This window comes from Muntiacus reevesi, chromosome 5 (genome assembly GCF_963930625.1).
Source record: "Muntiacus reevesi chromosome 5, mMunRee1.1, whole genome shotgun sequence".
Lineage (NCBI taxonomy): Eukaryota > Metazoa > Chordata > Mammalia > Artiodactyla > Cervidae > Muntiacus > Muntiacus reevesi.
In genome coordinates, this window is record NC_089253.1 from 11,536,401 (window position 1) to 11,551,653 (window position 15,253).

General features: G+C 38.9%; 1 protein-coding gene across 5 annotated transcripts in view; it reads left to right on the forward strand.

Moving 5' to 3' along the window:
- Positions 1-15,253, forward strand: part of DLG2 (discs large MAGUK scaffold protein 2) — a 2,219,272-nt gene that overhangs the window by 1,590,607 nt on the left and 613,412 nt on the right. For all 5 annotated transcript variants that reach the window (XM_065936970.1, XM_065936964.1, XM_065936965.1 and 2 more), the window contains one exon: positions 14,990-15,126. In XM_065936970.1, coding sequence (XP_065793042.1) covers positions 14,990-15,126 — 137 coding nt within the window. The remainder of the gene's footprint in view (positions 1-14,989; positions 15,127-15,253) is intronic.

The following is a 15,253-nucleotide window of genomic DNA, read 5'->3' on the forward strand; positions in this document are numbered from 1 at the left end:
ATTCAACAGGGCTCAGCTCAGCTGTCATTGTCTCCAAGAAGTTTTCTCTAACCCTGCTATCTGCCTTTTTCAAAAGCACTTGCTTATGCATGCTCTGTTTTGCATTTCTTCCACCCTGGTCTGCAAGTTCCTTGAGGACAGCAAGTGTGTCCTATTCATATGTGTGTTTGCCAGTGCCATGAGTTGAATCGTGTCCCCCCCAAAAGATGTTGAAGTCTTAACTCCCAGGACCTGTGGGTATGACTGTAATTGGAAATAGGAAATTTGCTGATGTTCAAGGTTAAGATGAGATGATTATGGTTGGCCTTAATCTATTAATAATATAATTGGTATCCTAATGAAAATCAGAAAGTCGAACACAGACATACACATGGGGAGAATGTCATGTGAAGATGAAGACAGAGATGGGAGTGATGCACTGTAAGCCCAGGAATGCCAAAGGTTGTTAGTGAAACACCAGAAGCTAGGAAGTGAGGCATGAAGGAGATTTTCCTTCAAAGCCCTAGGGAGGAACCACACCTGCTGTTGCCTTGAGTGGACTTCCAGCCTCCAGAATTGTCAGACAATAAATTTCTATTGTTTAAGTCACCCAGTTTGTGGCACTTCATTCCAGTAGCCCTAAAAAACTGATATAGCCTGGAACTTAAATGTTTTTTAAAGAAGGAATGAAGTAACTCACTACCACATTATTCTAGCAGCCTCAGCCCTTCCTTCAAGGTTCAATGAAGTAAACTTACAGAAAAAGGATTCAGTCATCTTTATTTAATTCATTAATTTTAAAAAATTTGGTTTTTAGGGTGTCTACTTTGTCCATAATGCTTCCAGGGAACATAAATAAAAAGAGTTACTGTTCCCTTTATCTTTAAAATGCTACTGTCCAATATGGGGGGGTGGTGGTAATTAAACTTTTCTATAGCAGAGCCGACAGTTAGGTGGTGCATACCACAGAAGTGGTATGTTTATGGCAGTTGTCCATTCTGGTTGGTTGCTGTTCATGCTATAGCAGCTTTCAAATGTTTTAAGTATCAACCTTTCCTATAAATAGCTAATTCAATGTAGGAAGTGATGTGTCATTAAAAGTGAGAAAGAGAAATAGTGTTATATGTGGTCGTGAAGACAGATTACTTTTAATTTAAAGGGATGGGCATTAGGAAGGACTTTGCAGAAGAAGTGTTACTGGAGAAGAGCCTTTGTGTATGCAAATTTATCAAAACCCATCGAGATACCCTTCAGACTTTCTTGTCTGCTTTCCCCAGCAATAACCCCACCAACTGAGACATTCCCATCAAACTTCAACATATGAGTTATATCTCTTAAGTAATCTGCTATTTTTTGGTGATTTTGTGTGTTGGGATCTGGATGCCTCCAAACAGTCTGGACAGTTTGCAGAATCACTGTTAACGACCTTGTTTTAATTGGCAACTAGAATTAACCTGGAAGAAACATGCAGACAGACTTGGTTGATAGGTAGAGGCAGTGCCTATCATGTATTTTTCATGCTGGAACCTTGGAGGATGTTTCATTTCAAGTACATTAGATGGTAAGCCAGTAAGAGAACATCTGATCACACTAAGTCATTCTCCCCCTGTGAGCAGTCAACTGTGATCAGAGCAGGTTGTTTCATTTGTAAAGATGAAGGCAAGGGAGTGCTGCTTATTCTTGGGTTTAATAGAGAATAAATATGTCTCTCATTGCTAATCTCTATTGTTTTCTTTAGATACAATAGACACTTCATTAATTCCCAAACACACAAGGCAAGAGTTGGTGTATTAAAAATGCTCAGTATGAATTACTGGGGTCACTTTTTCTCTGAAGCTAAAGCAGTCAGCTAAAATATACATATATCTGTAAATGTGGGATGCTTGATATTCAGAAGTATACCTATGCTGTGTGATCACTTGGTCTTTGAACAATTCAATCATTAGTTCATCCTGCCAATATTTACTAAACAATCACCATATGCCAGCAGTGTGCATAATATGGTCTATTTTTATGCACTGTCCTTTCCAGGATCATATGATTTAGTTGAAGAGAGAAGATCAACACACACAGAAGACTATTTCAAAAGTGATTTAATCTAACTGCACTTTCTATACTTATACTGCTAGACCACTAAGAATTGCTGAAGGAAAAAAATTAATTACTAGAATAATGCTATTATTAATTCATAGTCACAAACCCTAATAGACAATCAATAGTTCCTTGCAACTTTTCTGCATTTTTCTAATCAGTTATTTCTTCTATCTTCCTTAATACGTATTTCCAAATTTCTGTACTTTCTTTAAATCTCTGACTTCACCACTTCCCTTATCTTGGCCCATGACCACACTTTCTTGTTATCAGAGTAAATTGGAGATGACAACTACTTTAGTGCACTGCCATTATTATCCAGTAATCGTAATCTTTATCTGTACCATCCTTTTCTCCTTCCCTCCTAACTCAGTGGAGAAAGAGTCCTTCTCTCTCCATTCATTCATTTATCCCAAACTATTATGCACTGTGTGTGTGTGTTAGTTGCTCAGTCATGCCCAACTCCTTGTGACCCCACGGACTGTAGCCTGCCAGGCTCTTCTGTCCATGGGATTCTCCAGGCACAATATCAGGGGCTATACATCAATTAGTACAAGGAATATGGTTCATCTCCTCTGACAGCCTATATTCTACCTAAGATTGCCTGTTGCTTTCACGTCAGCTATTTCTCAAGTAAGTTTCTCAGGTGAGCCATGCTATCTCCCCACTCTGGGTGTTTGAATGCATGTTTCCGTCTGTAGGGATGGTCACTCCCCACTCTCTTTTTCCTGGCTCATTTTCATCTTCTAGGTCTCAGATCAGATATCAGGACGTACAGATAGCCCTCTCTGACACCCTCCCCCAAGCCGAAATAGTTAGCCCACCTATGTGCTCCCATAGTTCCTGTTCTTCTCCTATCAACACTTACCACAACAGATTTTCATTGCCTCTTGTCTTACCTTCCATTAGAAAAGAGCCATAAACTCTTAAGTCACTGATATAATCGCAATGTATATTGGGCAGTCCTTGGCACATGGGTAGTTACCAGTAAGTGTCTGTTGAATGTTACCTCGTTCTATTTATTGGATTGGCCCAAAAGTTTGTTCAGGTTTTTCTGTAACATCTTATGGGAAAACATAATTGAACTTTTTGACCAACCCATAAATAGAAGTGAAAGGTTGATACAGATAATTGATGCTACTGTGGTTCAACTTAGAAATGAACAACTTAGAGTTGGCCAAGACTTGAGTGGTCTTGAAAATGAAAGTGCTGAAGGCATTTCAGATGGGGAAACAGGAGTAGTAATATAAAAACAGTGCAGCAGATCACCCTGCCTGCAGGGAAGCTTAGGAGCACAGAAGTAAGGAATAGTGAGAAGAAGGTATACAGCATTCCTATAGAACAGTGATGGACCATTTCAAGTAACAGAGCAGCAGAATGGATGTGGAATTTTAAGGAAAGAGTAACCTGCAAAATCTTCACTGAATAGCTTGGAAAATCAGGCAGGGAAAGACTGGAATCAAGGAATGTGATCATGAGCCTTTTACACTAAAGCAAGCATGATTGGATAAGCACTTAATGATTTTGTGAACTGCAGGAGAGAACACACACACATATGCAGGCTTCCCACGTAGCTGAGCTGACAAAGAACAAAGAATCCACCTGTAAGGCAGAGTCACAAGAGACACCAGTTCGATCCCTGGGTCAGGAAGATCCCCTGGAGGAGGGCATGGCAGTCCACTCCAGAATATCCTCCATAGACAGAGGAGTCTGGCAGGCTAACAGTACACAGGGTCACAAAAAATCAGACACAACTAAAGTGACTTAGCACGCATGCATGCACATACATCTACACACATTTCATGCCATCCTCTCCATTTGGGAATGAATGAGATAACTACAAACTAGACAGTTCCCCCAACCAAGGAACCCAGCCAGTCATCCAGAATTTTCTTTCAAAAATTTGGAAATTCCTGATAGGCCCTTGTTCTTTCTGCGTTATGTAGAACAAATACTGATTACTTTTATATTCCTACTCTCATCATATTATACTACCCTGTCTCTTCCCTTATTTCTTTTACTACTTCTCACTTCATTTTATTTGTCTTTATTTTATTGCTCTGAAACAGTGTTTCTCACAGTGTGGTCCCCATACCACTAGCATTAGCATCATGTCAGGGCCTATTAGAAATGCAGATTTGGGAGCCCATGCCATATATGCTGAATCAGAAACTGGGGATACAGGCCAAATTCACTTCTCTCGAATAATAGTTATTCCCCCAAGGCACACACCACAGAATCCTATTCTCTCTGTAATCTCTTTCTTGTGGGGAGTTCATTTTCATAGTTTCAATTACTGCTGCTATGTTGATAAGTGCCCAGACATGTGTGTATATATATATGATTTCATTAGAAGGCGGTAGCTATATGAATACTAGCTATATGTATACTAGATGTTGATATTTGGCAGAAACCAACAAAATTCTGTAAAGCAATCATCCTTCAATTTAAAAATTAATTAAAAATTTAAAAATAAATAAAATTTTAAAATAAATTAAAAAAAGGAAAGAGGTAGATATACTTACCACTACTTAAACTGTATGAATTAGATGCTATATTAATTTCCTGGTGCTACTTTAACAAGTGGGCTTCCCCGGTGTCTCAGTGGTAAAGAATCCACCTGCCAATGCAGGAGATGCAGGTTTAATTCCTGGACTGGGAAGATCTCCTGGAGAAGAAAATGGCAATCTACTCCAGTATTCTTGCCTGGGAAATCCTGTGGACAGAGGAGCCTGGACGGCTACAGTCCATGGGGTCGCAAAAGAGCCGGACATGACTTAGCAAATAAACAACAACAACAACACAGCTTAACAAATGATCATAAGTTAGGTCACTTGAAACAACATAAATGTATTCTCTTAATAGTTCTAGAGCCTGTAGACCTGGGATCAAGATGCCAACCTGATTGATTCCTCCTGGAGGGCTCTGAGGGAGAGTTTGTTTCGTTGTTTCTTCTCTAGTTTGGTAGTTGCTGGCAGTCCTTGGCATTTCTTGACGTACAGATGTATCATCCTACTCTCTGCCTCTGTCATCATGTGCATTCTTCTCTGTGTGTTTCTCGGTTCAAATTTCCTCTTCTAATAACTACACTAATCATTAGATTGGGGCTTACACTAATCCAGTATCAGTTCAGTTCAGTCACTCAGTCGTGTCCGACTCTTATGCAACCCCATGGACTGCAGCACGCCAGGTTTCCCTGTCCATCACCAACTCCCGGAGCTTACTCAATCAAACTCATGTCCATCGCATCAGTGATACCATCCAACCATCTCATCCTCTGTCGTCCCCTTCTCCTCCCGCCTTCAATCTTTCCCAGCATCAGGGTCTTTTCCAATGAGTCAGTTCTTCACTTCAGGTGGACAAAGTATTGGAGCTTCAGCTTCAACATCAGTCCTTCCTAAGAATATTCAGGGCTGATTTCCTTTAGGATGGACTGATTGCATCTCCTTACAGTCCAAGGGACTCTCAAGAGTCTTCTCCAACACCACAGTTCAAAAGCATCAATTCTTCAGGCTGAGCTTTCTTTATAGTCCAACTCTCACATCCAGTATAACTTCATCTTAAGTTGATTCCATCTGCCAAAATCCTGGTTCCAGATAAAGTCACACTCACAGGTAATGCTTCCCTGGCAGCTTGGATGGTAAGGGATCCTCCTGCAATGTAGGAGACCTCAGTTTGATCCCCGTGTCAGGAAGATCCCCTGGAGAAGGGAGTGGCTCCCCACTCCAGTATTCTTGCCTGGAGACTTCCATGGACAGAGGAACCTGGCAGGCCACAGTCCATGGGAGTCACGAAGAGTCAGACACAGCTGAGTAGCTAACAAGACTCACAGCTAACAGGACTTAGGACTTCAGTCTGTTTTTAGAGAAGACATAATTCAGCCCGTAGCCACTACCATGTGAATAGACTGATTGTATGGAGTCACGTGGAAGAGTCTGAGGAAAGTATATGTGATACGGAAATGAAGTTAGTAAGTAAAGATCCCTGCTTAGAAACTCCAGCTCTTTCAGTAAAAGAGGCTGCAGTAAGTTCAAGAGAAGGTCTTTTTAGGGTAGGACAGAAGTATGGTCAAAGCTGGAAAGGAAGAAAAGCATTGATGGTAAGAGACTGGATATTCTAGAGAGGAAAAAAGGAAGAATGAATGAAGTTCTAGGGTGAAGGAGAAGATTTAGGTTTAGAAGCAAGAATGTTGCTCATTGCTTTGAGAAACAGTAGGTGTAGACATGGAGACTGTTCATAATAAAATAGGACTGGTTTTAGGCTAAAAGTATGAGTAGGTATTTTGAGGCCCATAGAAGAAAAGTTTGGAATGTTTAGTTAATTGCGTGGTCTGTGAGAGACCCTTAAGTAGGTTTCAACCCACCTAGCCAGTGCTATACGAATTTCAAACAGAACCCTTCTTTCAGTTCCAAACTTTGTCTTTTGAGCCCAGGAAGAATCCAGAGAGTAAGAAAATACAGCTTTGCTCTTTAATTAACCATATCTGTAACACCCAATGAGATAAATTATTCTCTCAAAATGAAAAGCACATTCTGGTATTTTTTTAAGTAGTGATTTTTTTTCCTAAAAGAGAGATGTAAAATCGTCTATTATCTGTGTAGACTAGGCCCACAGGTAAAGTTTTTTGTTTCATTTGTCCACTGAAATGCATGCACATTCAGAAGTTTTCCAAAACAAGGCCTGCCAGGCTTTAGGCTGGATTCTGTATTTCCTTTAATAAAATCATATAGTCAGAGTGTACAGAATACCACTGTAGATTTGGTTTTGTTGTTATTGTTTTGTAAAGTGCTTAACACCCTACGTTGCAGATCCTAGATAAACTGTGACAGAGCAGTCAGATTAATATAATAATGCTAAAGCTTTGGAGATGCCTCAGAGTGTCCACCTGATAAAGTCATATAAAATGAAGTTGAGCCAAGTTATTGAGTGATCATAAGACATCATGGGGCATAGTTCTTTACGCCCATAAAGACTATTGCCCTGTGCTGGAGTTGACAGAAAGGCCTTCAGAAAGGCCCAGGGCACAGTGGATCAGGATCCACAGGAGCCAAGTCATGATGTCCATCCTTACCAAGATGCAGAACGAGGAACATGTGACTGAGGCCTTTCCCAGGGCCAAGTTCATGTTCCCTGGCCACCAGAAGATCCACATCTCTGAGAAGTGAGGATTTACCATGGTGTTTTTTTTGCAATTGCATTGATATAATTTTGGGAGTGCTTGGTCTTTGTTGCTGTGTGGGCTTTTGTGTAGTTGCGGTGCACGGGCTTCTTATTGCAGTGGCTTCTGTTGTTGCAGAGCCTGGGCTCTAGGGTGCGTGGGCTTCAGTAGTTGCAGCTCTGGGGCTCCAGAGCACAGGCTTGATAGCTGTAGCCCCGGGTCCGGTTGCTCTGCAACATATGGGATCTCCCAGGATCAGGGATTGAGCCTGTGTCTCCTGCATTGGCAGGCGGACTCTTTGCTACTGAGCCATTTGAAACAGATGAATTTGAAGACACAGTGGCAGAAAAGCAGCTCATCTCAGATGGCTGTGGGGTCAAATATCAACACATCCCTCATCATAGCCCCTGGACAAATGGTGGACCCTGCACTCAGAGCCTTGGGACTGTCCCTTCCTTACTTGTGTCCGCCAATAATTCCTACTGCACTGTCCAAAAAAGACTGCGTGGCTACTTTGTAATCACATGACTCTTACATGCTTTGGGGGTTTTATTCTAAGCTCATCCCTTGCAGTATCAGTCTGTTTTCCCAATGCTTCCTCCTTCAGGCCTCCCTCTCTCACTGACACCTGCTCCTCGGCACAGTCAGACAAGGGGAAGGGGTGAACGGGGGTGGTTCTTCATGTCCTTTTTTCCACAGGAGGAGGAAAAGACTGCATTGGGAAATGTTAAGTTAAAGCCTTTATACAGCATGTAGACAGTTCATTTCCTGTGCCTGCATCCCTGAAGTTGACCTGAGGATATACAATTTGGGGATATGCAGGCAATATGCAAAGAGGAACCCAGCTTTATGCACTGAAAGTAATCCTGAAATTGTTTGCACATCACATGTTTGTCAAATGGATCAGTTTTTAATTGGAGAATTAGGTGTTTAAATTTCTTTCTCCCTTTGCCAGAGTACTAAAATATCCACTGATTTTACTTCCTTTGTGATTTTCATACTCACTTTATGTCCACTTTCTTTAATACTGACACATGCCTAGGCTTGTTTAGTATTATCGTTAATAGCCAAACATTTCACAGTCAATAGTGCTAGGGTCAGTTTTTAGGATGAGGCCTACCAGCTCTTGTCACTGAGTTTATTTTATAATTGATTAGTTTGCTATCTGCTTATGATCTAGGGCTATTTGTTTATCATGGACACATCTTTTCAGTGTCATAACCAATTCTCTAAATTGGTCACTTAAGAACAATTGGTGTTCCTTAATCAAATCTTTATACTAGTCATTGTATTTATCTTGTTAGGGACCACTCTAGCTTATCTGTCTTACCATAATATAGGTTTTGAGTGTTTGCTAGGTATTTCTGTCTCAATCTCCAGCACAGGGGAGCTGGGATTTTATGAACATTTTGTGATGTAGTAAGTCAGGGCAGCTGACTCTTTAGTCACAGAGTCAGTCTGGATGTATTCATTTGAAAACTGCATTCTCTTTTATCAAATCAAACTCAATATTGAAGACCCAGCCCGAATGCTAAACCTTTTGTTGATTCTCCTGTTCTTCTAAGAAGTAAGTCATGGTCCCCTCTGTACTCACATATCATAGTACCATGGTAGAACTTATCCTAACCAGTTCAGTTATGTCAAGATATTTAGGTATTCATTTTGCAAACAACTTGAGAGCTTACTGAAGCAGAGAATTTTTATTTATCAGAATCTATTTTGTGTGACTTCCCTGGTGGTCCAATGTTAAAGAATCTGCCTGCTGATGTGGGGGACACAGGTTCGATCTCTGGCTGGGGAACTAAGATCCCTCATGCCTTGGGGCAGCTAAACTCATGAGCCACAACTAGAGAGAAGCCCTTACGCCATGGTGGAAGATCCCGTCTGCCACACCTAAGACCCAACACAGCCAAATAAATAAATAAATTTTTTTTAAAAATAATCTATTTTGTAATAACTGTAAATGGAATGTAACCTTTCAAAACTGCATACATATTTTTAAAAGAAATTTTGAAGAAAAGAATATTATGTGCCAATCACTCTGGAGCATAGCTATACTTACTTCGTTGTTACAGATTAGGAGGTTGGGACTGCAGTTCACACAGTCAGTAGACGGAATGGTCAGGACTCAAGGATGCCTCTGCTGTTGCCCCCTGCCTCCCCAGAGGTTGCCATAAACCCCGTGTAGACTAAGGTGGGGAGGTAACCAGAGTGCGCATGCGGCAGCGCCATGCCCCATACAGTTATCAAGTCAAACTGAGGACACTCGCGTTCTCAGCTGTCCCCCTCTCTTTAAAGCCACCAGATTCCTCTTTCAGGGGAATCTTTCTCAGAGACAGTTGGCTTTCCTTGTCTTCTTCTATTCATTTGCATATCCATTCATTCATTTAATGTGTATTTAAGAGATAACTATGTACCTGCCCTTGTTCTACTGCATAGCATGAAACTATTAAAAATCCCTGTTATCCGGAGCTTATATTTTCACCAAGAAGATGGACAATAAAAAAATAAAATATATAGATGATCTATCTAGTGTATTACAAGGTGGTAAGTGCTAAGGGACATTGAGAATACAGCAGGATAAGGAAGAGTAGGTTGTTAGGGGACAGTTATTAAATGGTCGGGTCAGAGTCAGGCTTCCAGAGAAATTGAAATTTTAACAACACCCTGAAGGCAGAGTGTTCCAGGCAACAGTAACAGCTAGAGCAAATGCCTTCAGATGGAAGTGTGTCTGGTGTGTTCTAGAAATGTCAAGGCCGTCAGTGTGTCTAGAGTGGATTGAAGGAGTGAAATATGAGCACATGAAGGGAGAAAATGGCCCTATAAAGTAAGCAGACTACCCCTGTTTTAGCAGAGTGTGTGTGAGGAAGCCAGTGCCTTCAAACTAATGATTTGAATTTGGGCTCATTGCTCGGTGGGACTAGCCCACATGTGTCTTCATAGAGCTGCTGCTGCTGCTAAGTCCCTTCAGTCGTGTCCGACTCTGTGCGACCACATAGACGGCAGCCTCCTCCTTCCCTGGGGTTCTCCAGGGAAGAATACTGGAGTGGGTTGCCATTTCCCCTTCATAGAGCAGCCCTCCAAAAATCAATACCATCAGCTAAGTTTAGAGCATTGCTTCAGCCAGGTTTCAACCACACTTACTCTTATGAACTCATGGATCATTATTTCTATAGTGTTTCTGGTCAATCCATTTTTTTTACATTTATGTTGGCTGCAGTTAATAGCAGCTAGTTTTACAATGCATGGTATGCACTTAGGAGATGCTTGTTGAATGAATGGATATGTGAGTGAGTGAATGAATGAATAAAGGAATGGATGGATGGATAGACAGGACCAGATTCTATTTTATAACACAGATGGCTACTTCTGCCTGTAAATAACCTTGTCTTCTGGATATAGACATAAGCTATACATTTAATTTATCATGTTAAATTGAATGGTTGAATGTTGAGCAAATATTGATTATTTTTAAATATAGCCATGTTCCATCTATGTAAGAGAAATTAGGGGAAGTGTTTAGTTCTGTACCTTTAGAGAAGTCCTCTAGCTCTTACTAAAATTACTTGACTTGATCTTAAGCAAAATCACCAGTTAAGAAGTACTTAAGTCTAATCTTAGAGGGAAAAACTTATTTCCCTTTTAGCTGGTATATTTCTGTCTACAGTATCCATAGTGATTTCATTGTCTTGGTAAAATCTTCAACTTCAAATGTCAACTACATAGTTATTCCCTTTGTTGGACTTAAACTTGTTTGCAGTGGTAATTTGTTTTCTTAGCTCTTCTGTATCTCAGACCGGCTGTGGCATTTACTGTTGGCATAGTAGATGTGGGTCAGAGTCCCTGGGCTTTCTTTAACCTTTTGTCCACAGTTTGGAATGACTTTTGTACTATTGTAAATGCAGTAGATTGATCCTAGCAGGTGGCTATGAAGCTTTTGTAAATATTGATATGTTTTTTAAACTTCCCTATAATCATATATAAATATGAAGTAACAGTTTTGGAAAATATGACCTGATATGTATTTTCAATTTCATAGAAAATGCCAGTTGGGGACATTTTACTTACTCTTTGTCATCTTTCACTTGATATACAAAATCTTTAAATATGAGGCAAAAAAAGCACATTTATAGATCTATACAATGTCAAAACATCAATAAAGAATAGTCACCTCTCTAGTAGGAAATTAAATAACACTTACTTTAAGTGCCCATCAATGTAGATTCATTTTTCTTTTATTGTTAGCTATTATAGTTAATTTAATAAAAAAATAATTTCACTTGAACTATGATTCCAGAGGTGTTACTTTATAATTTACCATGCCATTATTTTTCCATTAACTAATTATTTATGCTATCCTAAGAGCAGAATATAGTCCTACTCAATATTTATTCAATACAAGGATAGTGAAATGGAGTATTTTTTATTGTTACATAAAGTGCCAAAAATTTTTAAGATTATTTCCTCATAAAACAAGTGTGTGATTTTTTTAAAACTGGAGGAGGGGCAGTAATTGCTTAATTCAAATAAGTTACAGAAATTTTCAGTCTTTAGTAACAAAAATTTTTATTTATATCTTCCTTTTGAGTAATTGCATGTTAATGATAATAATTTTCAAATACAATGAAAGTATATGCTTTAAGTATTGTACTGAATATGTATTCAGTCATACTCTGAGAAGGTTATTTGTTCTTATACTTTTAAAGAGTCCATTAGTTATTCTTTTAAAATGGCCTCATACAAGGATATACAATGGAAAAAAGACAACCTCTTTAACAAGTGGTGCTGGGAAAACTAGTCAACCACTTGTAAAAGAATGAAACTAGAACACCTCTAACACGATACACAAAAATAAACTCAAAATGGATTAAAGATCTAAATGTAAGACCAGAAACTATAAAACTCCTAGAGGAGAACATAGGCAAAACACTCTCCGACATAAATCACAGCAGGATCCTCTATGACCCACCTCCAAGAGTATTGGAAATAAAAGCAAAAATAAACAAATGGGACCTAATTAAACTTAAAAACTTTTGCACAACAAAGGAAATAATAAGCACGGTGAAAAGACAGCCCTCAGATTGGGAGAAAATAATAGAAAATGAAGCAACAGACAAAGGATTAATTTCAAAAATATACAAGCACCTCCTGCAGCTCAATTCCAGAAAAATAAATGACCCAATCTAAAATGGACCAAAGAACTAAACAGACATTTCTCCAAAGAAGACATACAGATGGCTAACAAACACATGAAAAGATGCTCCACATCACTCATTATCAGAGAAATGCAAATCAAAACCACAATGAGGTACCATTACACACCAGACAGGATGGCTACTCTCCAAAAGTCTACAAGCAATAAATGCTGGAGAGGGTGTGGAGAAAAGGGAACCCTCTTACACTGTTGGTGGGAATGCAAACTAGTACAGCCGCTATGGAGAACAGTGTGGAGATTCCTTAAAAAACTGGAAATAGAACTGCCATATGACCCAGCAATCCCACTTCTGGGCATACACACCAAGGAAACCAGATCTGAAAGAGACACGTGCACCCCAGTGTTCATCGCAGCACTGTTTATAATAGCCAGGACATGGAAGCAACCTAGATGCCCATCAGCAGATGAATGGATAAGGAAGCTGTGGTACATATACACCATGGAGTATTACTCAGCCATTAAAAAGAATTCATTTGAATCAGTTCTAAAGAGATGGATGAAACTGGAGCCCATTATACAGAGTGAAGTAAGCCAGAAAGATAAAAACCAATACAGTATACTAACGCATATATATGGAATTTAGGAAGATGGTAATGATAACCCAGTATACAAAACAGAAAAAGAGACACAGATGTACAGAACAGACTTTTGGACTCTGTGGGAGAAGGCGAAGGTGGGATGTTCTGAGAGAATAGCGTTGAAACAAGTATACTATCAAGGGTGAAACAGACCACCAGCCCAGTTTGGATGCATGAGACGGGTGCTCGGGGCTGGTGCTCTGGGAAGACCCAGAGGGACGGGATGGGGAGGGAGGCGGGAGGGGGGATCGGGATGGGGAACACATGTAAATCCATGGCTGATTCATGTCAATGTATGGCAAAAACCACTACAATATTGTAAAGTAATTAGCCTCCAACTAATAAAAATAAATGGAAATTTTAAAAATTTTTTAAAATTAAAATATTTTTTAAAAATTAAAAAATGAAATGGCCTCATAATGATTTTTAATAGCTCTATTCTTGTTGTCATTCCATAGTTTAATATAAATAAAAGTTTGTGATAACATAAATAGACCTAGAGGGTATTATGCTAAGTGAAATAAGTCAGACAGAGAAAGACAGATGCTATAATAATTTCACTTTTTGGTGAAATCTAAAAACTAAAACAAATGAACAAACATAGCAAAATGGAAACAGAGCTCTAAATACAGAGAACAAAAAAGTGGTTGCCAAAGGAGAGAAAAGTGGATGGATGGGGAAGAAATAGGTGAGGCAGATTAAGAGGTACAAACTTTCACCTGCAAAATAAATGAGTCATGATTATGAAATGCACAATGTGAGGAATATACTCAATAACTATGTAATATTTTTGTACAGTGGCATATTGCAACTAGACTTATTATGGTGATTATTTTCAAATGTATAGAAGTATCTAATCACTGTGCTGTAAATAGGAACTAGCCTAGTAGTGTAGGTCAATTATACTTCAGAAACAAGCAAGCTCAATCGTAGAAGAGATCAAGCTTATGATTACCAAGAGTTGAGGGATGAGGAGAAGGGGTAGCTAGATAAAGGACAAAGGTACAAATTTTCACTTATAAATAATACTAGGGATGTAATATGTAACATAATATTATTAACACTGCTGTATGTTAGATATGAAAGTTAAGAAAGGAAATCCTAAGAATTCTCATCACAAGGAAAAATATGCTTCTGTTTCTTTCATTTGGTATCTATATATGATGGATGTTCACTGAACTTATTGTGATAATCATTTCATGGTGTATATAAATCAGATCATCATGCTATGTACGTTAATTTTGTACAGTACTATGTCAATTATATATCAATAAAACTGGAAGAAATTTATATGCCATAGCAGTGTAAAATTCTTCTCTCAAAATGGATAATTTCCATGTTTAAAAATGATTTGATATTTCATGGTTTGCTATAAAAATAATATAGTCAAAGTATATAATCTCTTTATTCTTTAGACTGTGTGCAGGGATAATTCATTTGTGTTCATTCTTTTTTAACTACAAGTTAATAATAGGAAGTGCCAGGAAGTCTGAAAATATGACAAGGTGCCCAGAGAAGGAAACATGAAGGGCAAGCAATGAACAAATCCTTATCTTCTCTCTGAAATTATTACACCGATATCCAGTGTATCTTTCTCATGGCTCTTATCTCAGAATTTGTCAAATGTCCAAATGGCTGAACTTTTCATTTTGAAATGTCAAAAATATCTAGGTCTCTACCCAAATGATTGGCAGTACTTCTGTTTGCTATGCTGGAGTAACAACCGCATCAACAAAGATGAGCCCATAGACTAAACGTGGTCAGGACTACACTTGTGTTCTGCTTTATTGGCATTAATCAGCAAACTTTCAAATATTTAAACAGCAAAGTTGATTAGAGTAGAATTTATTGTTATTTATTACTGTTGTAACAAATAAAAGATTAAATTTTTTTTGACTGTTGAAGTATGACTAATAGCACTTTCTTAAACTAATACAAGGCTTTTGTTTTTCTGTTCCTTTTCTGTAGGTTTAGGCTTCAGCATTGCAGGAGGTGTGGGAAACCAGCACATTCCTGGAGACAATAGCATTTATGTCACTAAAATTATCGACGGAGGAGCTGCACAGAAAGATGGAAGGTTGCAAGTAGGAGACAGACTACTAATGGTGAGTGTGACTCAAGCTATGTTTATGTTTATAAAGCTGTTTTCCAGTGTATGACTGTCATAGTCATTTTTGGCTGCCATTACAAGATACCATACTCTAGGTGACTTAGCACAAATTTTATTTTCTC